Consider the following 26970-nt stretch of genomic DNA (forward strand, 5'->3'; position numbering starts at 1 on the left):
TCTAGATTCCTGGCACCCAGAGCTCAGATTTGGGCTTGGCAAATCAACAGACTAGTGCAGACTAGGGAGTCTGCAAACACCTGCTTTATGCCTCGTGTTCTTGGCTGGCTGTGCGAAGAAAGAATACCTAGGCCTTCATTTCCTGTTCCTAATGCTCCCCATGATTGTGGGTGACTGAAGGAGCAGATGCAGGAGGGCCTCTGGAGTATAGGTGACAGAGATTTCAATAGAATTGCCCTAAAGGGAATGGCTCTAGCCACCCATCACTCTCTAAGACAGGTCCGCCTTTCTCTCAGCCTCCAACCTGGCCCAGTGTTGCTGATGCTGTTCTAAGCATCCCCCTTCCCCCCACCTCCATATGCAACATCCCTGTCCTGGCTCTTTGCAGCACTTCCCTCCTTCTCCATCCTCCTCCTCTGAGGCTTGGATCCAGCCCCACCTACTTCCCAAAGCCTTCATACACTCTCTACCCAAGCTCCCCTTCTTCCTGCATCTGCCTCCTGAGTGTGAGCCAGCAGCCCCGGCTGGGCATTTACCAGCTTGCAGAACATTCTTTCCTCAACCTGCTTCCTGGAGGGGAGGCAAGGCTTGGGTTTTGAGCACCTACCATGGACCAGGACATTAGGCAGAGGCTAGAACTTTGGAGTTTGCCTGGTCTGGGTGTGTTTCAGCTCTGCTGCTTCTGAGCATTGTGACTTTGGTTAGGTGCATTAGTTTCCCAAAGTCTCCATGTGCTCCTCTGGAAGTGAGGATGTGGTGCTTACCACACAAGGAAATTGAGAATATTGACTGAAATAATCCATACTAAGTTCTTGGCTCCCGGTTCCAGGCTCATAGGAAATGATAGGCATCTGGCAACTTTTATTTCATTATTTTAGTTAATTCTCATCCTACTTTATAAATAGACATAGTCCCCCAAAGGGACTCACCTGAGCTCAGAGCTGACATGATGGACCCGAGGTCTCATTATGGGCAGGCAGCAAGCCCCAGGTTCAAGTCCAGCTGCTGGCTGAGCCCAGGTAGCATCCTTCCTTCTGCTGCTTTTGCTTCCTGAGTCCTCATCCGCATTTCCTGTGCTTTTTAGCATCTCGCACAGCCCCAGCCAGGGTACATAGCAAGTGCTTATTGAATAATCTTCCTGGATTGCTTAAGGGAAACCGGGTTGGGGTGGGGGCAGGAAGTGGTAGGACTCTGTGAGTTTTCCATTCCCTTTCAGATTTCTGACTGGTCCCGTTGCCCCAGGTCACTACCCATGTGCTACAGACCCCTCCAACACTCACAGCTGAGCTGTGTGGCACAGCTCAAGAGATAGACAGTGGATGTGAGCCAGATCATACCTGAAGGGAAAACCAGCCAGTTCCTTTGTATTTTTTAAATAGCAGATAATAAAAAGAAAGTAAGGAAAATACCTGCCTGGGGAATCCCTATGGCTGAGGTGGCCACTGCACAAAGCCGGCTGCTGGACAGAGCAAAACAGAGACAAGCCTTATTTGCCAGGCAGGCTTTGAGATATGAGTGTTCTGTGGGGGTCAGCAGGCGAGGTCCCCTTGGAATAACTTAACAACTTTTTCCACACCCACAGGTATAGCCCAGGCTCTGCCAAATGCTCCTCTTCTTGACATTATTGTAGTTGGGAGGATTTTCATATCATTCTAGATCATGGCTTCCAGTTTAATTCTGCAGCAAATGCTGGAAGTTACTGTTGCATCAGGCTGTGTGCATCCCCTTCTGTGATAAGTGGTGCTTGTTTCAGGAGAGGCCATCCTCCACTAGTTATCTAGGTTATGCCTTGGTGTCTGGCTTCCTTGGACCTGGGAGGCAGGTGGCTGTATGTGCTCATCTCTTGGCTGGTACTCAGGAGAGGTGGAGGATGATGGGGTTTGGTAGTTAGTTTTTGTTATCAGGCCACAGAGTTTGTTTTTTCTGATTATCTAAAACCCTTTAAAAACACATTTGAAAGTGGAGCTTCTTTTCCTGGGGGGTGATTGAGAGGGTCTGTTAGAAGGCATGGGGTACAGAAACAGATGATCTTTGGGTGCTGGCCCACAAGATGGTGAGAATATGAGACCTGACAAAGCTAACTTTGTTAGCATAGTGTGAGTGTCACTGTAGTCTCTACCTGTTAGGTCAGAATCTCTTGGACAGTAACTGAGAAAAAACAAAAGCAAACCCACAACAAATCCATATGGGATTCGGACAGATGCATCTTGATTAAAATCCTGTCTCATTAAAATCACACCGGAGCTTTTTGAGATGAAAAACACTAAGGTCCAGAGAAGGAACCTTGCCCAGAGATACACCTGGGCTGCCAGGATGTGGCTTGTCTTGTCTGCCTTCCTCTGGGAGGATGCCCCTTCCTCTGATGGTTGGTGAGGGAAGAGGGAGCAACAGGACTTGACAATCGTCCTTTGGCAAGTCTGAGCACAGGGGAAATGACAGTAGAAAAGGCCTCATGTGTGAAGTCTCCAGACTCGGGAATCAGAGCAAGACCAGCATACTGGAGAGAAGAGGCATGAGGTGCTAGTGGTGTTACCTTAGTGATTTAGTTATTGATCTCTCCAAGCCTCAGTTTCTGCTCCTGGGAAATGGGCTAGATGATCCCAGCTCCCAGGGCAGTGCTGAAGTTTGGGTAAGATCATCCAAATGAATAAATGCTCCAAAAAGGCAATTTCCCTTCTCCTCTTCCTCCCTCCTTTTCCCTTCTTCCTCTAAAAAGAGTTGTATTAAGTGGCTGTGTGGATTTTTTTTCTGTATGATTTTGAGGTTAGTGAAAATCAGCTGCAGTTTCCTTCTCTATTGTCCTCTCCTTTCCTAGTGCTCATAGCAAAGGGTATAGGTCTGAGACACGATCCTGGCCGGGAGTCAGGCCCAGGCTGCTCACTCTTGCTTCCACCATCTTCCTGTGCTAGGAAAGGGCACAGGAAGTGGTCCAGGAGCTACAGCCATCTCCCCTCGCTGCACTTGTTTGCTTTGCCCTGGCAGCTTGGGTCTCACCGGGGTGAGCAGCTGGTTTTTCTTCCTGGGTGGATTTGGTGGTGAGAAAGCAGACATCTGTTTAGGGCTGTTGTTAGTCAGGATTCTTGATTTTTCAAGGGCCAGGAGCCAAACTTGAATGAGCTTTTGAAAAAGTGGGATACATTGGAAGGATTCAGGGAATGCTCAAAGTCAAGGAAGGCCCTGAAGGCTTCAGCCCCTGGAAGAGAACATGTGATCTGCAGCCCTTCTGGACCAGTCACCTTCCCAGTGGTCTGCATTCCAGCTGATCCCACACAATTCTCCACATGACCCAGACCATGCCTTCCTGGAACTTTTCAGGTTGGAGCACACACACACCCTTTGTACCAGTGGATATGGTACAGGAGCCTCCCTTGAGTCCTGTACCCCCTCTTTGGCTGCAGAATGGGAAATGGGGTGGAATCTGTTACCAGAAGAAAAGGAGAACATTTACTTTTATCTAGGGCTTACTTTGTACAGCTGTTAGAATTCTAAGTGCTTTTCCTGCATAACTCATTCAGTCTTCATAGTCAACCCCATCTTGCACACCAGGAAATTGAGGCACAGAGAGGTTAAGCTCTTTGCTCAAGATGACTTAGCTAGTCAGAAGGAACCCAGGCAGAGGGCTGAGAACTCTCACTGGGCTAAGTCCTTTTCAGCATTATCTCGCTTAATCTTCAGAATGGTCCTATGGAGCAAGTACCAACTCTATCTTTGTTCTTAAGATAAGAAACTGAGACTCACAGGATGAAGTATTTTAAAGTGACGGAGTTGGGATAGGAACCTTGGTTTGCCTGTGGTAGGGGCTGAGCTGTTAACCTCTTCACTGGGAAGCCTTTGTATTCGGACACTTTTCTTGCAAGCTCTGTCAGAAGTACATGGTAACTACCCTGAGCAATGCCTGTTAGAGAGGTTGTTCCTCCCTGGCCTTTTTGCCACTAACTACTTTTGTAGATGTTTCTAACAGCCGGGATCTGTGGAGAGGGGCAGCTGACATGGGTCCTTGGTGAGGAAATCACCAACTATATTAAACTCCTTGTTATATAGATGAAGAATGAGCCCTTTGAGGTACTAGGCTCTAGATCTTCTATTTAAGTGTGTTACAGAGAGTGAAAAGCATGTTTGTTACAGGGAGCGAAAAGTTACAAGGTATTGTCCTTGGAGTGCCTGGATCATAGTGTGCAGGCCTCTCTGGGAATCTGACCAATGGGCAACCCTTGTGGCCTGTCCCAGTTATGTCTACCTCCATCCCACTATGAAGACAACCCCAAGCAGAAGCTCAAAGGGCCCTTTGTCTTTCTGCTGCTGGCCTTAGTACTGTCATAGGATGCATAGGCAACAAGAGGTGATTCCTGGTTTCTCAAACTCTGGTTAAACTGACAGTAGAATTTGGTACCCAGATGTTCGGCTCTCTTGCCCACTGCTCTTAGAAACATTTCTTGAGAATCAGAGAAGATCATTGAGGCCTCCATCTGCTCTGACTTCTGGTGGGAGGCAGCAGCACAGAGCCTACAGCTCAGGATGATAGAATGTGGCAGAGGCAGGCCAGCCTGTTTGTCAGCTGGCACAGGCCCTGAGGCCTGTGGGCTTGGTAATGGGGATGATGATGTCCAGGTGACTGCTCTTGAAGCTCACTGGCCTCACAGGGTGTGTGGACTATCATAGCTGTGCCAGGCATTCATGTCCAGAACACCTCAGTTTGGAAGGAAGAACCCCGAATGCTGGCTCAGCCAGGCCTGGGCTTGAATCCTGCCATGCTATGGGGACTTGACAAGTGCCATCTGTTCTCCAAGCCTCTGATTCTTGTCTACAAGGAACCATTGAAGTAAAGCATGGCCAGTCCTACTGGTGCTGACTCAGCATACAGTTGGTGCTCAGCAAATAGTGAGTTCTCCCCATTAATGGTCTGAGCATTCCGGATAGTGAGTCCCATCTTGGGCACTCTAAACTTGACTGTGTGCTAGAGAGAGCACAAGTGTGCATGTGTTGTGTGCACAAGCAGGCTCTGTTAAGCAAAGTGTGTGTGCTGTCTCTGGAGTATGGATACTGTCTATTATAGATCTCAAATTTCATATCTGTGTTACTTTTTGTCCTCTTAAAGCTGCCTCTTAGGCATTTGGATTTTTTTAATCTTTTTTTTTGGTATTTGGGTTTGAAGTCAGGGCCTTGTGCTTGCTAGGCAGGTGCTGTTCCAACTTGAGCCATGCCCCCAACCCCTGAATTCTTTTTAATGTGAAAGTAAATCATTGAATTATTTTATAACTCTGGACTCCATATTCCAAACAGGTATAGAGGCAATGAGGTAACCAAATAATGTGGTAAACCTGAAAGCCAAAATATTTTGTTTAGGAAACAGCCATGATCAGATGGCCCTCTTATGTAGCTTCCTAGTTCATTTAGCATTTTGTCACTGTGACAGAATTCACATTGGCAACTTGTTAACAGGTTTTATACCAACTTGACTTGCTTCCATTCTGTCTCAAGCTTAGAAATTCTGGTCCTTGTTGTTTCTTCCTAAAACTTAAGTGTTTGTGTAGAGATAGAGTAAGGCCTTAGGGTGCCCAGCTGGTGGCAGACAATAGAATTGGCTCAGCAGTCTTTCTTCACATGCAAAACATGAAACACAGAGATTCTCTGTCCATTTCCTTCTGCTGGGTTAAGTGTCATTAAAAGACAAAGCTCATAAAATCATAACTCATTTATGAAACTCAGCCATAATAAGAGCCATATGTGATTCTGAGGATGGGAGAAGATAGGGGGCTGTAATATGAGATCATGAACTGGCATTAATTGTTGGGCTTCTGTTTTTATAGGAATATGGCAACCTGTATGGGGTGTGTCCTGGAAGGAGAAGATTTTCTCCCTTGTGATGCCTGAGAATCAAGTGAGTCAGTCACAGTGGTGGGTCTCTTTCACACTGTTAAGGGGGACAGTCCAAGCTCAGGAAAGTGTGGGAACTCTTGGACTTTTTAAGCTCAACAGCATGTGACCCTATTTAAGAAACTGTAGCTGGTAAAACCTCCATTTTCCTCCTCAACCCTCTGCCTTTGCCCATGACTCCAAGGTTGTACAGCCTCCCAAAAACTGTCGGAGGAGTCAGGGATGAGCCTGATACTCCTTTGGGGAGGTAAGAGCCCTGACTAACTGGGTGTTATGTGGCTGGGCAGGATCTCTGCTCCATGTCTCCTAAGCAAGGCCACCAGCTCAGCTCTTCCTCATCTGCTCTGAGAATATTTCAGCTTCTTGGCTGGCCAGGTTTGTTCAAGGCAAGGACCTGGCCAGGTGGCCTCTGTCGGGAGTGGCTTCAGTGCCTCCTGGACCACTGGTTCGAGACTTGAAAATATGATTGATCATCTTCATCTGCATGGGCTCCACTGTAAGAACATCCTGTTTACATCTTTCTTGGCTTCCAGGGTCCATGGAGGCTTAGTGTCTAGAAGGTGTATAGGCAGAAAACGACAATGGCTTGTTTGTTCTTGGTCACCTTGTGGGCTATCGTGAGGGCCTTCCTGCTGCTCTCCTGACTCCACTTCTGTCTCCTCTTCTCTGTCCTCTGCAATACTGCCAGAGAGACTGTCCTTAGAGTCATGTCTGACAATCCCTCCTCAATGCTCCCTCCAGTTGGTCCCCATCCTCACTGTTCCTCCTTGCTCCCCTCCACACTCCTTTCCACACACACCATCCTGGAACAGCTTGCCATGTGCGGGACACACTGTTCTCTCCGAGAGGCTTCCTGTAGTGCTTTTCGGGTTCTTCAGATACACCACTGGCCAAAGTAGGGGGTCTTCCCATTCACTGTCTCACCCACCAGCTGAGGGAGCTTTGTGGGCCAGGAACCATTCTCCAACCTTCCTGTCTGAGCCGGACAGCCCCTTCTGGTGGGCAGTTGTCCCTGGCATGTTGCCAGTGGTCAGTGGCTATTTTTTTTTTAATTCAAGGAGGCTGGACTCCAAGTTCAATCAGGGCTTTACTGCCCACAAAGCTCTTCAGAGCCAGTGTCTCATGGGAGCCTCACACTCTTGGATAGACAGTTGTATTATTTCCCCTCGTTTTATAGACATGAAGACTGGGCTCTGAGCAGTCAGATAAATTGCTATAAGCTATAGATGAATAAGAATCAGGTCTCTCATCCTCTGTATCCCAGGCTGGTCTGGTTTCTGTAATGCCAAACTTTATAATTAGAGAGGTTATTTAGAGACCCCTCATTACCAAATAGGGAAACTGAGGCCTGGTCTGAAGAGACTTTCTCAAGATTGTAGAACTAACTGGTATCACATACAGAATTGGAACACAGGCTCTGGACTTCTACTCCTTCTCCCTCCTCCTCTGCCTCCCTTCTGTATTTAGAAATCTGAGAACATTTTAAGAACCTAAGCCTACATTTGTTGGAGGGTAAAGAATTTACAGAATGCTCCAAGTTGGAGGGACAGAGGCGAAGATACCTGGCCCCTTTCCCCAAGAGTGCCCTAGACTGTGAGCTTGGGTAGACCTTGTAGGAGCTCAGTTTGGTTACAGGATGAAGGAAGGTGAGAGTTGGGGGGCAGCAACAGTTTCCAGTCCAAGAGGCTGGGGCCAGGCATGTCTGGGCATTAGTGGCCTGTTGAGTGACAGAACCCAAGTGAGGATGGGATGAGAAGGGGTTGACTAGACCTGGGGAAAAGCTGCTCAGTTCTGATTCTTAGCACTGGCAAAGACTCAAGCAAAGTGGTCAGCGTCCTGAGAATCACCCCTTTTCCTGCAGAAACATAGCACAGAGTATGTGCACAGAGGAGGGTTGGTAGTGACCACGGAATTCCAGCGTTGTCTGAAATGTGCGTGGGGAGGGGTGTTTGTGTAGTTCTGGCTGGCTCACTCCTATTGTGCACAGATGAATTTTGTTTTGTTTCTGATGACCACATGTTCTCTTTCCCCTATTGGATCTTGGGTCTTTCCTGGCTCATTCATTCAACTGAAGCATGACAAAGGGCCAGATGGGCTCAGATGTGAACGTCACCCCTTCTTGTAACTTCTTGGGCACACAGACTTGAGTCAGGAATTGACCACCAGCTCCATCTCCGTTGGCAAGTTGAAACATACAATTTGCCCAAATTACAGAGAATGTGACGTCTGCCAAATAGGTACCTTGGCTTGTTTTCCAAAACATTCTCAGATTATATACTTCTCTAGGGTAGGGAAAGTGTGTCAGGTTATATCATTATTGTTTATACCTCATGTTCACTTTGCACTTTACATTTTATGAAGGTCGTTTCATCTTCATACTTGGATGGATTCACTCCCTTTTCCAGAAGAGAAATTTGCCCTAGGCAGGATGAAACCTGCCTGTTGCCCAAGCTAATGTAGCTGTCTTGTCTAAGGCTGATCTGGGACACGATTCAGGCTCCTATTTATAAATTCCATCACCTTTCTCCTCTACTAAACTCTGACCATGTGTAAGTCCTTAGAGGGCCTGGGACAAATGAGGAGTTTAATAAATACTTGCCGAATGAGTGATCTTTGGCTTCTGCTGCTGCTTTTATTTTTTTTATTTATTTTTATTTTTTGGCCACTTAACCATAAATGGATCTTCTTTGACAGGAAGGAGGTTACTACCCCATGAAGTGTTTGAGTTTCTTACAGTGATAAGAAACCAGCAAGCTCTCTTTTCACCCAGCTTCACCTCGGGAACTGGGTCATGCGCTAAATAATTAATTCTTTGAATCTACTCAGAGCTTGCTCCTTCTGAGGCTATCATTGGACTTCGAAAGGTCTCAGAGGCAGACCCTATTGTTCAATGTAATAAACCTTCAGATGACATTTTGAATTGCCCACAAATAACTTTTGACCCAAACAGTGGGTCAAACAGACTTCAGTGGGTTAATTTGATCATTTTTTGCCACCCTCTCCCCCAACCAAACTTCTCCAGACCAGGAAGAGGGACAGTATGGTTGTCTTATCTATTTAGGATTCTATAGGGACAAGGAAGCTGACTTCTCCTTTCCCACCAACCTCTGAACTCCAAGATTTTGTGTCAAGGGCTAGTGAAAGAACAAAGTAAACCATGTTGAGTTAGGAAGGGATCCATGGAGCCGGGGGAGGCAGTTATTAGAACATAAGAGATGCTGCAGTCATGTTTCTTAGAGTGGATCTGTTAGCCTCGTTAGACTGCTGAGGTCAACAGAGATGAGTGGAAAAGAGAGTGGGGAGAAACCCAAAGACCCATGCGCTAGTGTTGACTGTTTATAGTTTAGTTATGTGGTATTGGACAAGTCACAAAGCTTCTCCTGCCCTCATTCCTTAGTAAGGAAATAAGGGATGTGTGGAGTGCTTGGTAGCATCTTTAAGGAGCCTTGTGGACTTCAGTGGTCCTCAGTGTCCACTCTTAGCTTGTCCTTGTGATCAGCCCTGGTTTGTCCTTGTCACCGCCTCATGTAGCAAGAGCTTGCTTCTGTAAGCACTTCCTCCTGGCCTGGGTAGCTATGCCACCTCTTCTGCTCCATCCTATGAGATGCCAGAGCACAGATAAGAATAGCTTGTTGCTGCCCTCATCTCATGCCAGGAAGCATAGGGAAATCCCAAGTTTGAAGGAACATTGGAGCTCCTCAGGGCTGAGAAGAGATTGGTATAGAAGGGAGTAGGACTAGAGTGGGGGTTGAATTGAAGTATCCAAGTTCTTGGTGCCCCAAGGTTCCTAGACTATTGAGTTATTGGCTAACAGGTAGTAAATATGTTCTCAGGGATATGGCTCTAAGAGTGGCCGTGCTCTCTTAGTGAGGGGTTACCAGCTCTTTGGGGCAGTAAAGATGGTAACATTGGCAGAAGGCTGCACAATGAGAGACAGGACAGCTAACACAGAGAGGAAGGGCTCAGAAAGATTGATTTGTCATTAAGATTGGAGTTATAGAGAATTAAAGCCGGAAAGAGCTCACAGATCCTCTTACCTAGTCCTCCCATTTGTGATCAAAGAAACTGAGATTAAGAGACATGATTGAAACAAATCATAAAGTAAGCTAGTGGCAGAAGTGAGAGGGAGGCCAACAACTCAGATTCCCAAGTTACTTTTCTGCAAATGCCACATTGCCTCCTCACATGGGTTCAGCTACAATACCTTAAACTTCTCTCTTTGACTCTGAACTTGACTATCTAAGGTGTCAGCAGGGCCCTCATCTCAGTGTTTATTAAGGCCTAATAAAATCTGGGCACAGCAGTATAGAGAGTGAGCTGCCTCTCATGTGTGGCTCTCTGACTTGTACTCAGTCCTTAACAATGTCGAGTCAGCATTATTCTGTGTGTCCTGGGATGAAAGGTCAATTCAGAATTTGAAGTGAAGGAGATGATGGCTCAGCCTCAGTTGTGGTGGCCTCTTGTGTATTTGCCATTTAGATAACAACCACCTGGCTTGGTTGCTAGGCAGGCCTTGTTCTGAGGTCAGATACAGAGCTGTTCTTTGCTCAAAGAGGGGCCCTTCAGGTTTTAGACTGGCTACCCCACTGCTGTGTTGATAGAACCCGCTGTTTCCTATAGACTCCTTTTGGCTCCATACTTCCTACTGAGCTTAAGGATTTGTGTGCTTAGCATACCTTGTCTTTTCCTATGGCAGCCCTTCTAAGACACGGCTGTTCCTTTGGAGGAGAAAGCTGAGGCAGATCCAAGTTAAATAACTTGCCCAAGGGCAGAGAATGTGGCTTAAGAGATAGAGCACCTGCCTAGCAAGCATGAGGCTCTGAGTTCAAACCCCAGAACAGCCAAAAAAATTCAAATAACAAGTCAGACACCTTGTCTGACTGCAAACCCTACCTTCTATATTTTACTTGGGCACTCTTTGCAGAGAGAAGGAAGGCTGAGGTGAAATTGGCCAGCCACAGGTTGAGATACCCGGACTGCATTATGGTACTTCCCAGTGCCGGGCCTGGGCTTGATTCTTGGGATGCAAAGGTGAGAGTAAGGCCCAGTCCCTTCATTCCCCAAAGCTGGGCCTGGTGGCAGGACAGGTGCTTATAGTCGCAGTCATCTAAGCATTATCATAGAGTTATACCCTAGTGCTCTGGAAGCACTAAGAAGAGGCAGCACACAAGGGTGACTGCATCAAGGAGGTGCTGTGAAACTCAAGTGTTGAAGGTGAATAGGAGACTGCCAGGAAAAGAAAGGCAGAGGGAAAAGGTGGATGGTAAGGAAGGGCCTGGTTCAGTATTTGGAAGTAAGGAAGGTTGTGTGTATGTCTTCTTAGCTGAGAATGTAAGGAGTGGAATATTCATTTGAGAGATCAGCTGGAGGATTGTCATGAGGGTGAGGCAGAAATTTTTTAAAAATACCAGCTCTTTAGAGAGAGATTTGGAACTAGATTGTTCAGGGCCTTGCAAAACACTTGCTTCTATGTGAGATTCATTGAAAGAAGCATGACTAGGACAAAGACCTTCTAGGTATGACTTCTTTAGGCATCTGAAGTCCTATGTGTCTGCATGGGGGGCTTGCTGTCAGACAGCCTGTGTCCATTTTCTATGTTTTGTGACTCCTGTAGCAGTGGAGGGGACTGCTGGTTGGGGTGGGATGGGCCTTGCTGGCAATTCATGTTTAAAATGTCTTGGATTCCTCTCACCAAATAGGTTGAGAGCAAATATCTTTGTGAGTTCATGGGCAGACTGTCTCTCCAGAGACTGTTTTGCATTCCAGGCAGGGCCACACAATCATTCTGTAGGAGCTGGAGTGTGGTGTGAGAAAGCTACTTTTTGTTTGTTTGTTTAAAAAAGGCCAATAAAAATATATGACTGTTTTTAAGGATGAAATTGCAAGGCAAAAATATCCAGGGTCATGATGGTGAACCAGGATTTTGGGTTTTTTTTTTTTTTTTTTTTAATATCAGCTCTTTTGGGTGGAGAGAGGAATGATGATGAAAAGTCCCTCCAAGAACACAGTTGTCCCCTGATGTACACCTTGCTGAGGTCTGCCCCAGTGAGTCAGTGTTAGAAACCAAGCTTTGAGCTGAGTTGTCCTACTTGGAGAGGAATAGACCAATAAGCCAGAGAGTGATTTGGAGTCAGAGGCTTCTTGGTCTCTTATCAACAGTCCACATTTGTAGTACTTTGCGTGTTAATATCTTTATGAGGAAAGAGCAAATTGTTTCTGGGACAGTGGCTGCTTATTTTAGTGACTGTGTTTTTCAGTGCAAGTTCCCAAATACCAAGGAGAGAGTCCAGCATTTTCTTTCAACCAACACAAATGTATTACATTGGAACTGTGGGAGACAGTCTCCCTCCTATCATGGAAAATTCCAACTTGTTCACACCTCCTATGGTCTTTCCTCCTGGGGCCACTGAGGGCTAAGGGATGTGGCCTATCTTGTCACCTGGAGAGCTGACATCCGTGAGACCTCTGCCCCTCCCATATGGTCTACATTGATATTAACTGACAGTCTCCTACCCAGTTCCAAGTAGGCAAGCAGATGGGACTTTCAAACCCCAGTGCTCAGGCACCCAGTCCCAGAAGGTGAAATAGGACTGTCAAGGCAATAATCTCCTCCAAACTCAGGTCAGCAGGGGAATATGTTTTGGGGATGGGTTCTATCCCATTCTAATCAGAGAGCCTTTCTCCATTCACTGTCTGGAACCTTGATTCATTTTATGGAGCTTTGGGGAAAATTGTCCCGGGGACTTCAGTTCCTCTGCACAGAAGGGAGTGGGCCAATACTGTCTTTGTGTCTCCCTTCTATAGCAGCATATTTTCCTTGGGGCAGAGAGCTGCTCTTGGCCCTGGTGAGGGGAGGGAGAACTTCCTCAGCGCCAACTTGCCTTGTTAGTGTCTGGTCTGCTTTCTCTCCTGAGGTTGTGTCTGGGGACTGATAAACTGTGTTCATTTAGCACGTCATCAGTAAAGCTATCTCCTGGGTGGAGCTGGGCGTGGCGGGGGGGAGGCAGCTGACCTTTGATCCATATCACCTCAACATTAGTCCTGTTTTCAGGGCTAAAACTAAACACTAATAGCAATAACAAGCCACTGGGAGTGCTGGCCCTGGTGAAAGCAGGGTAGAGTCCATTCAGGTGGCTACTTCTGCTTGTTCCCTGCACTGGACCGAATGCCCCATTCCTGTATTATCACCTAAGCGCCTCCTCCTGGAGGCCCTTGCTTTGTCATCCTGCTTCTCTGTAGCATAGGAGATCTTTCATTTGAATTCTGAATCCTAGCTTCCCAGGTATGCTGGCACACTGGTAAGCTTTGAACAGTTCCTTTTAGTCCTTTCTGACTCAGGCAGTGCTCACCTGCCTGTGCAGGTGGACACACCTGCTCGTAAAGGCTGAATGCTATTTACGGGCCCTTATGTGGAGACTAGGGAGAGGGCATGGCCAGCTGACTGCTGGCTGGGTGGACTTGTCATAGAGGGAACAGATACCTCCCTTTCATACTGAGCCAGCCTCCTGCTGAGGTTCAGAAGGTGTTATTAACATTGTTAATAGCAGTGACAACAAAAACAGCAAATCTGTGTAATTGTATATCAGAAAATGATTCTTGAAATCAAAAGTCTGTAATTCAAATTTAAAAACTTCGAAGTGAAAGCAGTTTCGTCCCTTCTGAGATGGATTTTTACTGGTTAACATTCACTTATCAGCAAATATGGACTGGTAGCAAGAACAACACAGCACTGCGATTACAAAGATGGAAACCAGTAGGCAACTCATAAATGAATGAGTTAATCAAGAAAGGACATAGCACGAAAGCTGAATTATTTGAATCATAAATATTGATTGAGTACCAACAGAATATCCAGAACCAAGGCAAATACTCTGGGGAACAGAAAAGAAACAAAGACATTAATTTGCCTTTTCCTTAAGTTTCCACATCAGTTGTCCAGACACAATTAGTGTACAAAAGACAGGATGAGATCGGGCTAAATGAAATGCCAGTGGCCTGGCCTATTTAGTACCCTGGGTGAACTTTGTATTATTTCTGTGTGTCTCCTGCACCAGATCCCAATCCTCAGGAGAGGTGAGGTATACCTGGCTCACCTGGCATCACAGCGTAGCAAGGGCCTGGGCATAGCAGCACAGCTTCTCAGTAAGTGGAATGGAGAGAATTGAAAGTGGCTACTGGTTTCCAAACCTTCCTGGTCCGCAGAATTCCTGGGGGAGTTCCAAGTATTTTTTCCACTTGGACCTCAGGCTGCAGAGATTCTGTTTGGCCCCAGGACACTAAATTTTGGGGCATTTTCTGTGAATCTGCTATGGAGCTAGGTGTGGTGACCTCTGGCATAGACTCCCAGAGTTACAACAATGTAGGGAAAGAAAGGTGGGTAAGAGACTGGCAAGCGTTTTTGCCCCTGAACACTCCAACTCAGCCTTTAGGCCTGGCTGGGGCCACCTTCACGGGAGCCTCTCTCCAGCTCTCAGGTGCTCATTTCCCAATGCTGCAGCTGCCATCTCAGTGCCCACCTTGCTGTACCTACTGCCAAGGAGCCCAGGAGTTTCATTCCCTGAACAGACGGTGGTGCTCCCATCGGGCACAGCTCCTAGCAGGTCTTCAGTCAGTGTTATGAGCTGATTTTAATTCAGAGGATGGGTGAGATCTGAGCAGGGTGGGAGAAGGGGTCTGCCACGGAGCAAGCTGAGTGTCTTTGGGAGCCAAGCCTAACATGGGAGAGAGAGCTATATGATGGTAGTCGCATGGGGGAAGATTTGAGGAACCTGGCGGGGGAGTTTGCACTTGTGTGAGGAGTACAGGGACCCCATCCCCACCCCACCCCAAGGCTTTTATGAACAGTCACAATTCAGGCCACCACATATCCTGAATTGTGGTTTTATCCATACGTTGTTACCGAACCTCTGGCATTGCCAGAGGTACAGGTGCCAGCCTCTAGCCTTTTCCCACTAGAGTGTGGGAAAAGAGGTAAGAGGAGGGCAAGGTGAGACTTCAAAGAACAATGCCACAAAGAATAGTGCCAAGTCAGGCATCATTGTATTTCATCCTCAAGGAACCCAGCAGGTTAGACCTATTATTATCCCCATTTTATGGATGAGAAAACTGAGATTCAAAGCCATTAGATAACTCATCACACCTCATATGCCTAGTAAGTGGTGGGTTAGGGTTTGCAGTCAGTCTGCCCGACTCCAGAGTCCAAACTGGGACCTATGATACTCAGCTACCTTGGAGGTTATGGAGCTGTAAAGACAGCTGGGTTTCACCAAGTGACCAGAGCCTGGATAGGTGTTCCAAACAGAGGGACCAGGCCAGGGAAGTGAAGGCACAGTTAAGAGAGTGTGGAGGACTTCAGAGTGGCAGGGAGCTGCAGATGGGTTCATAATTCTAGATGGCAAGGGGCTGGAGAGTGATGGAAGGAGAGGCCGGAGGGGCAGATAAGGGCTAAATCCTGTTGGTAGCTTTTGTTTTGCTCTAAGATGTTTGAACCTCACCCTGCAGATCAGGAATCCTGTGCCTTTCTGATATGATCTCTTTAGCAGCAGTTTGAGGACCAGGCTGGCAGGCTGGTGGGAGGTGAATCTGAAGGTAGGAAAGGCATTGATGAGGTGACTTTGAGAGTTCTAGTGAGCAGGTGAGACCTGAACCTCCCAGGAAGCACTGGAGGCAATGGTGGTGGGGGGGTGGGGAGAACTATTGAGGAGACAAGACATCAGCTCTGCAAGATGAGGAAACAAGGGGCCCGAGAACATGGACTTCAAGGATATGGCACGAGCCTGGTGCAGAAGGAGTTATTCGGAGGTCAGGCTGCAGGAGGGGGCAGGTGCAGCAAAGTTGACTACCTGCATGGGAGGTCTCTGGAAGAGAGTCAAGGAAATGTCTTCGGCAGTTGACATATGGCCTGGAATGCAGTCTAGAGGTGTACACGGGAGCTGTAACCAGCGAGTCATCCAGACCCAGGCTTCGGGTTAACTGTAGGACAGCCGAGGTTCTGGAGGGCAAAGGTAGGAACCTTCACTTTTAGGGGCAGATGTAAAAAGACTCTACAACAGACCAAAATCTCAGAACATAGCCTAGTAAGTGAAGACTGGATTTAGGAAAAGAGAGTGGGTAATGACATGGACCTGAAGCTGTGTGTGTGTGTGTGTGTGTGTGTGTGTGATAGAACATTCTCCTAGGGACCTTGCTGGGAAGGAAAAAAGGGAGAGCACAATTTTGTTTTCTCCAATAAAGGCAAGTTTAGATCTAACTAAGATTGAATTTGGGCACATTTTGGGAGGGACTTCACAAATCAGAAACAACAAAAAACTTGTTGAGCACTAGATCCTTTGGGGGGAGTGAAAAATGCAGTCAAGTGGCACAGTTCTTCAAAATGGGGGCAGAGGACATTGAGAGGACGGATCATCATACACCAGTGGGTGGTGAATGGCCGGGAGCGGGACAGTTCTGTGGTCACCCTGGGCTCCTGGCGCAGTGCTGTGCACTCGGCAGAGCAGGTGTGAGTGTGAAGCCCTTGACATGTTCACTGCACTATGACCTCTTACCAACATCCCTCTCCATCCTCAGACTGATTTCAAGGCTTCACGTTCCTAGGCCTAATTTCAGCAAGTCAGGAATGGAGCAGTGTTGCCAGGCAGACTTGGGAGAAGTACGCTTCTAGCTGTGCCACTTCAGCAGAGGCTGAAAGTTGGTTTGGGGTAGGGGAGTGGAATGGTGGAAATGAACCCTCTCCTTCCATGTGGAACCGCATCAGTCTTGGCCTAGGTTCAGCTTGGGTTGCGTGGGAGTCATTCCCTTGCTGGATGTCAGCTGTGACACTTACCAAGCACATCGGGAGCCCAATCCTGTGAGAAGCCCCTGTATGTAATTTTCACAGAAGCTCTGCATTGCTCAAGGGAGAGCTTAGTGCTTCGGAGGTTCATATTCTTTCTACCACATCACCTGGGCTTGCAGAGCCTCAGGAGCCAAGCATCTGGGTATTATCGAAACCAGGGAAATAAACTAGCTTCTCTGTCCCAGTCTCCTTCCTTACGTCATTCAAATAGGGAAAAGATGTGTTTTTTCAAGATAGGGAGTGTATGTGGGGGTGCCTACCTAGAGGGTGGGCAGGCTTATTTCTGAGGTCCAAGCAACTTTTCCAGGACATTGAGGCACTAATGGAAGCTGAGACATCAAATGACAGAACCTGTTGTTAGAAGTTGGCAACATCGGTGCCAACAACACTGGTGTCGTTATACGACAGTGGTGGTATAAAAGGGCTGTTGATTCCCATGTGACTGACCTTGTTGGAGGGAATGCCTTCTGACAACACAGGACAAGTTTAACATGCCCACCACTAATACCTACTGTGTTTGTGAAGGTGATGTTTGCTGCCTAACAGATAAACCCCATTCTCGGTGACTTTAATACTACAATTTTTTTTTTTGCATATATATGTAAAGACCAAAAACCCCAAGTGTTCAAGTCATCAAGGGCTTTCCAAGTGTGCATCTGGGGAACCTGGCTCTTTCCTTCCTGTGGCTCTGCCACCTTTCATGTGGCTCCCAAGACTGCTGTGCTCTGGAGGAGGGGGAAGAGCATGGAGGATCGTGTATGGGTTTCTTATGGGTCAGTCCTCCCAGTGGTGTCAGTTTCTCCTCGTCATGTTCCATGACCTAGAACTTGGTCACCTGAGCTCACACAGCTGCAAGAAAGGACCCAGGAAGAAAGAGCAACCGGAATGGAGGTCAGCTAGCCTATCTATTGCTATGTCCACCATAGCTAGAAGGTAATCTCTCAGTTGAGTGTTTATTGGTGTGTTAGCTACTGTCCTTCTACATTCCTCAAGATCTCATTACTACAGATCTTGGTGTTTTGAAATTGATGAAAGAAGGTTGGGGAACATCATGAGTCAAAGGTCTAGAGCGAGGCTTGGTTTGTTGTACAAGGTAGTCCTTGTATAACTTTGGCTCCATCTACCTTGTGTAAGAGCAGGGTGGGGATAGTTAAGGATGAACAGCCTCTGAGGCTATGGGGCCTCCAATCACAGGCTCACCACTCTGGCCCTGTAACGTTGGGCAAATGCTGACTTTTCTAATTCTTTGAAAAATGCGGGTGGCATTAGTATCTAGCAATGCCGTGGTTTGTTACGATAATTAACCATTTCAATACATATAAAACCTTTAACACATTGCCTGAGACGTCACAGATGCTCATTCAATGTCAACAATCATGTTCGCAGAGATTGAACATTCATTCACTCCTTTAGCTCATACTGTGCAGAGGCCTTGTGCTAGGGATTAGAAACGGGGAAGTACAAACTTAATTTCAACACAGAATAACTGATTGTAATCCAGATCAGGGCAACCCGTTTGGGGAAAGCGTTAGGGGTAGGGAGATGAGGGTGTGTCTGGAGAAGAGGCCAGGAGGATTAGGAATTACGGAGCAAAGATGTGCTCACGTCCATGTTCCCTGCTGAAGAGCAGCAAGTTTAATACAGTATGGAGCCAACACTGTTTTATAAATGGGAAGCATTTTTGCATGGCCACAAGATTCTCCTAGTGAATCAAAATGATTCAGAGCCAGTATCCATAAAGTGGATGTTATTCAATAAAAAATATGCCAAGCCCTGATGTGAGGGACAGAGCTTGTCTAATTACATGGTCATTGTTTGCACTTATTCAAGCCTGATGGCACCCAACAGACCTGCGCTGATCTGGACCAGTCTAAGAGCTCTTAGGGAACGTGTTTCCCCACAGGGTCAAACATGGCCTGCAACTGGGGGACTGCAGTCTGCTGGTGGCACTGTACAGGGCCATAGGAACTCAGGGGCAGGAATGTTCTGCCTGATAGGGCCATGTATGTTGGACCTTGGAAGCTAAGACCTACAAACTGGTACCCCCAGCTTCCCTGGAGTGTTGGAGAAGATTTCACAGGTGCCATGTAGGAGAAGAGGAGGATGTGTCAGGGGTGAGAGCCTCAGAAAGCAGAGCAAGAGTTAAAAAAATGAGAACTTGGCCGGGGCTGAGCGTCCAGAAGCTTCCTGGACTCAAATGACATTTGGAGGGAAGAATAAGAGAGGCCTAGATGACTTTGAAAAAAAGTTAAAAATTATTGTACTTCACCAACTAAAACCTTCCCTCATTAGCATAATGATTTATTTTGCTTACTACATTTTAGCTCAGCAGTACTTTAGAAATTAATCTTATTGTTAATGAGGCCACACATTCTGTGCTCTAGCCTTCAGCAACTCCCACTCTTAGTTGGTGGTCGGTTTTGTTTTGTATGCATTTTATTGTTGCTTTTGTGGTAAAAATATTTATAACATGAAATTTACCATTTTAATATGTTTAAGTGTGCAGTCCAATAGCATTAAGGCATTTGTGTTTTCATGCAGCCATCACCACCATCTATCCACAGAACTTTTTCATCATCCTGAAACTCTGCCCATTAAACATGAGTTCCCCATTTCCTCTTCCCCAGCCCCAGGTAACTGCCATTCTCTTTTCTGTCTCTGAACTTTCTTACTGCGGATACTTCCCTCTATCCATCTGGAGACAAGTTGACCTCTTGAAAACTGGAATTTTGAGTACACAGTTTTTTGGGGCATCCAGAATAGGCTGCCAAGTGTTTGTAGGTAAGGTGGGCTCTGCATGTAGCCAGATGTGTATTATTTTGTCTACTGGTTTATTCAATTTGTTTGTTTTTTTGAGATAGGGTCTCATTGTATAGCTCAGCTAGCCTTGAACTTGAGATTCTCCTGTTTCTGCCTCCTGAGTGCTGGAATTATAGGAGTGCACAACCATGTCTGGTCTATTGGCTTATTTTGTTACTTCAGGGGTCCTGCAGGCACTACTGAGATAGAGGTGGGTGATATTATCATCCCCATTCCACACTGCCATGGGAAGGGCATGGCTCTTTGGAAGAGGGCCTCCTATACTGACCTTGAGGGCCCTGTGTTCTGGAGGGTAGAATTTAAGTCAGTTAACTAGTTAACTCAGTGGCAAGGCTTTGTGTAGGGTGGCCCTTTGTCTCCTATAGGAAATAGTGTTGTGGAACTGGATGGGCCTAGGAGGCCTAGTTCCATGAGTGTTGAGTACTCTCGGGCCTGAGGAAAATGAGGTGCATGAGAACCTCCTGTGCTGAGACCAACAGGCAGGGAGAGGAGATTCCTGGACTTGGACTCGGTCCATGGAAGGGAGTTACAAACACCATGTGTGCTCCAGGTAGAAACTTAGGAAATACAGACAAGGACTGCCTAATCTTTTGTTGATGGGTTACATCATGACTTAGGAGAACACACCCTGTGGCTGACATTTGTAGACTCTCCAAGCCCCAAAACTTCAGAGGCTACAGAACTTAAGCCATTCAGCTTATACCGCAGCTTCAGAAGAGGCAGGCCAGGCCATTTCCTCTGCAAGCGCATGTGGCCTGGTGGCTGGGCATAGATTCTGAGGAGGGGGAGCTGGGCCTATCTCACAGCACCCCCTCTCATTACCTGTGTGCTATCTAGAGACTGATCACCCCCAAATCTCTGTCTTCCCCATCAACCAAGGGTGATTAAGTGAGGCATTGGCTACAAAGGGACTGGTACAGATACATCTGGCACACTGAGTATCCAAGCAGTGCTGAGGGGGCAGGGGCAACCGAGGCTGTGCCTAGCTCTTCTCACACTGGGCCAGAGTTCTTTGCTTCTCCTAGAAGGTTGAAGAGAGGCTTAGATGTAGGGCATGGTTAGAAATTCTCATGGAATGTTTAAAAATTCATAATATGTGTGTGTGTGTATATATATATATATATATATATATATATACACATATCTACATGCACACATAAAATAGCAGCCACATATGGCAAAATTATAATTGCATTACAGAAAAGGGAGATGGACACATTCTGAAATGACTTTTTCTTTTTTAAGATTCTTACTTCTGAGAGAGAGAGAGAGAGAAAGAGAGAGAGAGAACGAACCAGCCCATACTTGTCTTGAGGAATCCTAGGACAATACAGGTGAGAGTACCTGATGGGTGACCCTCTTCCTGGCTCTGTGGCTGAGTGGTGTCCAGGTGTCTCCCAACATAGGCAGCAAGATCCTGGTGGGTAGTGACTGACTCATTAGGTCTTTCCAGGGCTTGTCGCTGTGAGTGACTCTAAGAGGCAAGGAAGTGAGGAGGTCTGAGGCCACTTGAAGTCAGACCAGTGGATTTCACTCACCATTGAAGAGTGGGGCAGGGTTACAGGTCAGAAGGACTGGACTCACAGTAGAGAAGCAGGTACAAAAGGTCAGGGCCTGCAGTGGGCCTGGAGTCTCTTCCAGTGCTCCTGTCTGGGGCAGGTGGGTGACAGAGAAGGTGTCCGGGTCCCATAGCAGCTAGAGACCTTGTTAGGGCTTCCACAGTGGGCCTCTGTGTGCCTGTCCATTGGGCTTTTCTAGAGGAGCTCCAGGCACAAATGAGAGAGTTCTACATGTGTCGGTTTAGCTGCCATGAAAGGGCATCCACCTCCTGTGGGTGGTCTCAAGGATGAGACCAAGCAGCAGAGACCTTTGGAGAGACAGCTGCCTGAGAAGACTTCCTGAGACTCTCTTCTGGGTGGCCACCAGAGTGTAGGTGGCCACCAGAATAGGTGGTGTAGGAAGTAATGTCCATTCCATTGTGGAGGTGATTGAGGGAAACCTGGGGACACCTCGCTGGAAGAAGAGCACAAGGAGGACAAATTGACCCTTTCCATCCCTTCTCAACTTGTTGCTCCTTTTGATTCAGATCGGCTGCCTAGTGCCCAGGTAGATGGAAAGCCAGTGGGAAACTGGGGTTTGCAAGTCCCCTGTGAACCAAGGTTCCTGTCATGCTAGCCACTGCAGAGATGCAGCCACAGCCAAGGGCTGTGCCTCACCTCAGGTGTTGTGCTCAAGTAGCCATGACTAAGTGTCTTCTGCATGTGAAGCTCAGCACTGGAACTGTTAGTGCTTCCCACCCGCTGCGAGCGCAAGGCAGACACCCTATGTCATTGGTTAGCCTGATGGTGATGTAGACCCAGGAGATAGTAGACTTGGATGGGGCAGCTTGGCATTATAAATAGCACAAGGGTTTGTTCTTAGATTGCATTGACCTTGAAACAGATCTTGTCTGTGGGCCTTGAGAAGGAGGTTGAGACTGAGCTTTTCTCCTGGGCCAAATGGTTATCTTATGGGAAGTTTCTGCTCAGTGTCCTTTCTCAAGCCTCCTTGAGTTTTTATCAATGCCACCATTTCTTCTAGGCCTGGTCACACCACTGCCATTTGAGAGGGGATGAGGCTCAGGGGAGGCAGAAGGTATGTGAGTCCTAAATGTGAGTGCACAAGCAGAGCTAGGCTCTGGAGACCCTGTCTCTTTTTGGAAGGTGCTCTGGGACGCTGCACAAACCTTGACCTTGTCTCCCAGATGCTGTGGGCTGAGCCCATTACCAGCACTGTCACCTAGAGTCCAAGGCCCTGAATGTTCAGATTTGTGGCCAGAGACAGGGGAAGGGAATTGCTTTGTGACTCATGAAGTCACATAGGCAGAGGAGCAAAAAAACCACAAATAAGGGACTCCAGTTGGCAAAACCCAAACCGCTTCAAGGCTATTCTTAGAAACAACAGCATCACATCTTGTTTCTTCCCAGAAAATGCAGAATCTTTCACATTTCCGGCTAGTTGGTTCTATTTCTATTACATATCAAACTCCAAGAAGGCACTAGCTGGGTGGTGCTTACAGAGACAGATTTAACAAGAGTCAGCCAAATCCTTGGATGTAACACATTCATGGCTTTTTTCTCTGGGGGCAGAGAAGCATGTTCATGAGAGGTAGTGAACCCCAGTTCCCTAGAAGCAGAGGCTTGAGGCTCAGACTCACTGTATCCTTGTGAGTGCTAGGCAGGCCCCTATAAATCATTCCCAACACCGCACTGTACCTGTGCATTTCGGTTCATTACCAGAACTACTGTTTGAGGTTCCCACTTAACATATGTGGAACGCACAACTCAAGTTTAGTGATTTGTCCAAGGCTACAAGGCTAAGAAGTTTGTATCCAGGTCTTCTGAATTGGAAGCTGGTCCTCTAGTTTTAAGATGTCTATAATTCCTTGACCCTGGAAGCTAGGCTGGTAGATTTTGTTTGCTTGTGTTTTTGGGTGTTTTTTAGGACTAATGATTGAAGCCAGGGCTTTGCACACACTAGGCAAGCACTCTACTACTGAGCCACATCACCAGTGCTTTGGGAAGCTAGTCGAAGAAGTCATGAATTATTTTTCTTTCTCTCCTTCCTTTTGGTTTGATGACATTTGCTCCATTGAAAGAACAGTAATGAGCATTAGTAATCATGTAGCCACCAGGTGCTAAATACATCACATACCTGCTAGTATTTATTCCTTACTTCCCTGTGAAGGATTGTTCCTGTCTTAGAGATGTAAAAACTGAGGCTGAGACAGATGAGATAATGTGCCTAGGGTCACACACGGTTTTGTGTGACTGAATATTCTGATGTTTCTCCATAAGGAACACTGCCCACCATGGATGTTAGAGTCATCTTTAAGATCTTTGACTTAAACTAGCAAGCCAGTTTGAAAGTTTTAGACTTGTCTATTTAGAGCCAGGGAGGCAGGTCTGAGCCTGGCACAGCTAGCTGTGGGGGTACGCATCCAATGCTGTGCTTATCTCCTGTCTCCTGTCAGCCATCTCCCTCCACCTCTCTTTATCACACCCTAGATAAGAACTAGTTCATGGGGCTCCCACACCCACTGGACCCTCAGCACCACTTTGGCTCCTTCTCCACTGGAGCCCTAAGATTAAGTGGTTCATTTTTCTTTGAAGGGAGAAGACAAGTTCTTCCAGTTTGTAAATTATTGTCTAGGAGTCAAATCTAGCTTGATACTCCAAATGGTTGTGATTTGAGACAAGTCGGCAACCAAGAGAGCTGATTTGCAAAACTTATTTTTTCAATCTGGTGCATTCTCCCAGATGCATTCTCTCTGTGGGATGGATGTAGCAGCAGGCACGAGCACATCTGTTGTGTGCCTCCAGAGCTAGGCTCCATCATCCATCATCCATGGATCTTTTTTCCTCTTCTCAGCAACTTGTTCTGTGTTTATGTAGCTTGTAGGAGGCCACATGGGCAGGGAAGGACTAAGCGGAACTTTGGACTCTGGCTCCCATAGCTCCAAGGCCACTTGACTGTCTTCTGGAGGGACTGCAAGATAGCAGTCAAGTCCTAGTAGCCTTGTATCTGTCATCCAGCTACTACACCCTGTGTTCAGTGCTGGCACCAAAGTGTTTCCAAAGATAGATAAAGTCTGGGAATGTTAATTTGCTCCACAAAGCAATTGGGTCCTGCTTTCCGTTTGTGCTCTCTGGGTGGCAAGCACGGCACATGGGGAAAGTTGAGACCTAGAGGCAGCAGTGTTTATGCAAGGGATGCCAAAGGGAGCACGTGGATATCAGAGGAGCCCAGAGCATCTGTGAAGGAATCTGTGTCTCTTCCAGGCTGGGCAGAGCCAGACCTCCCAGAATGGGGGCTTGTTGAATGGCATGGACCAGGGCACCCAGGTAAGACCTCCTGGAGGTCAACCTGGCTGAGCTCTGCAAACTGTGTGTCCTGCAGCAGGAGTCATGACCTGGTCTCCCTTCAGTTGAGCACAGTGGCAGGGGAGGGAGGAAGGAAGTACAGTACAGGAGCTGTCAATACCCCCTGCCCTAGAGGGGACACATACCACAGTCTGTCCTGTACCCAATTCCACTCCCTCCCAGACACACACCTCAGCAATCCTGAACTTCTGATGCCTTGAACTTGCTGTCACTGCAACTAACTGTACCAGCTCCTTCCAGACACACACACCTCTCTATGATGTCTTCTTGGCCTGAAATGTCCACTAGTGAAGCCCTCCTCCTCCGTAGAAGGGGAGCTTTTTAGAACTTTTCTCTCGGGAAAGCCTCCTCAAGGCTCTGTTGGACACCTGCTGTTCTGGGTCCCATGTGCTTTGTTCACATTCCACAAGTGTTTTTCTGTTGCCCTGTCATCATCTCTGTTACCCTGTCTTCATCTCTGTTGCCCTGTCTTCCTTACCATGATTCATCTCTGTATTCCCAGCACCTAAAATGATGTGCACAGTTGCTAAGGCAGCAGTGACTGTTGCTGAATGAATATAGATTAGGGAAAAAGGTAAGTACCACTCTCTGCTTTTAGTAGAGAATGTGCCCAGGATAAATGTTCCCATCTGGCAAGTATGCAGTTGCCTGAGGATCTGGAGCTTTTTGTGTTTGCTGACCCCCTCTTGCTAGGCTCTGTTGGGGAGCTCAGTCTGCAAAGCCCCACTGTTTACAGACCCCTCAGTCCTCCTGAAAGCTGGGCCCGTCCTAGCCCCTCCACACTGGCCTTCTTACACTAGCTTTGGATTCTGAAAAAACAGCTAGTGCATGGGAAAATCAGGTCTACTTTATTTTTGTTCTTTGAAACTTAAATGACTTCCTAAGAAATGTCTGAGTTTAGAGTGGTGCCGAGAGAAAGGACCAGGGCCAAAACCCAGGCGAGCTATTTTCACGATGTCAGTGAACACCCATCACTTTTTTCCTTCCATCAGCCTGAGCACTTGTTCTAAACAGCTCACGCCCTGGCATTACAAAGTATAGATTCCTTTGGTCCATTGGGAGGAGGAGGCCATGTGACACCATCTACTGAGGTAGATGGTGAGCTTCCAGCAGATTCCAGAAACAAGTTTTGAGAAGTTGCTGTTTGTCACCTATACAAGGGAAAGTCCTGCTTTCTGGTAATCAATGAAGAAAGACTTTAAAGTATCTCAGGGCAGGTGGGTTGGTCATGGAACCTAGAGAGGGACATCTTGGATTGTTGTCTGTGTGCTAATGCAATGTGGTTAGGTCATATTAGTGAACCAACTTACAGCACCAAGAATGGTAGGTTTTCAGTGGACTTTGCTGGCTTTTCCCTTTTACTAGTCACTATTTCCAGCCATCTGGCTTCTGGCACAATTGACCAGATCCTGTTGACATTTGCAGTGTATATATAGCTTGTGCAATCTGTGGTTCTTACAACTAGGGAGAGGAGTGGGTAGGTGCTGGGAAGGAAGGTTGCCAGCAAGGCACCATGCCAGGTTAGAAGGTATAATTGGATATGTTCCAAAGATGGAGTAGGTTTAGTGTTAAGTACTAAGAATTAAGATTAGCATTTTAGTACCTTAATGGAATTTCATTCTTTCATCTCAGCACCCATTTCCCCACCTCCCACGAAGCTCACCTAGGTCTCCATCTACCTCTGCAGGTGTGAACGCTTCTCCAGGTGCTTCATGGTGATCCCTTCTGTCTTCTCCACACCACTTCTCCACACGGCTCCTGAACCATGGGGGAAAATGAAGATGAGAAGCAAACCCAGGCGGGGCAGGTCTTTGAGAATTTTGTCCAGGCTTCCACGTGCAAAGGTACCCTTCAGGCCTTCAACACCCTCATCCGCCTCCTAGACCTAGACCCTCTGGACCACAGAAACTTTTACTCCAAACTCAAGTCCAAGGTGACCACCTGGAAGGCCAAAGCCCTGTGGTATAAATTGGACAAGCGTGGCTCCCACAAAGAGTACAAACGAGGGAAGTCGTGTACGAACACCAAGGTAAGGAGCACCCTCACGTAGTCATTTCTTCCTCTCATGGGATAGGCAAGTTGCCTGAAATTTATTTTGCTGTTTTAAGGTTCTTATAGATAGGGTGTGAATGTTGCATTGTTCTGCTCAACTAAAGGTTTCCTTTGCCTATACATGCTCAGCTTATCCTGGCTGGGAGAGCCCATCTTACCATGGTGGCCTCAGCCACTCTTCTTGTGCTCTTTCCAAGGAAGAAAAACTAAAGGCAAGGTGGAGGGAGGGAAACAAATACTTGTCATTATCCTACTTTGATTCCTGTATCTCTGCTACCTCTTGTTTATTGAACAGCTTCTATGTGCTAGGCACTTGATGCCCATGATCTTACTGAAATGGTCCTTTGGGCCATTTTAGAGATGTGGAAACTGAGAAATCAGTAATTTTGCTCACAGTCACCCAACCTTAAAGGTAACATTGATCTGCCAGATTCTAGGGCTTAAACCCTAAGTCCCTTAATCATAGAT

General features: G+C 47.0%; 1 protein-coding gene across 18 annotated transcripts in view; it reads left to right on the forward strand.

Annotated features, from left to right (window-relative positions):
* Mical2 (microtubule associated monooxygenase, calponin and LIM domain containing 2) overlaps window positions 1-26970 on the forward strand; it is a 207554-nt gene that overhangs the window by 16528 nt on the left and 164056 nt on the right. For 14 of the 18 annotated variants that reach the window (XR_012435654.1, XM_074041563.1, XM_074041572.1 and 11 more), the window contains 3 exons: window positions 5808-5878; window positions 20774-20862; window positions 26138-26479. Coding sequence is in view for 17 of the 18 variants with exons in the window: in XM_074041563.1 (XP_073897664.1) it covers window positions 26216-26479 (264 nt within the window). In the remaining variant the exon portion in view is untranslated. The remainder of the gene's footprint in view (window positions 1-5807; window positions 5879-20773; window positions 20863-26137; window positions 26480-26970) is intronic. The other 4 variants (XM_074041518.1, XM_074041510.1, XM_074041523.1 and 1 more) reach the window with 3 other exon arrangements.

Source organism: Castor canadensis, chromosome 1 (assembly GCF_047511655.1).
Source record: "Castor canadensis chromosome 1, mCasCan1.hap1v2, whole genome shotgun sequence".
In the NCBI taxonomy this organism is placed as follows: Eukaryota; Metazoa; Chordata; class Mammalia; order Rodentia; family Castoridae; genus Castor; species Castor canadensis.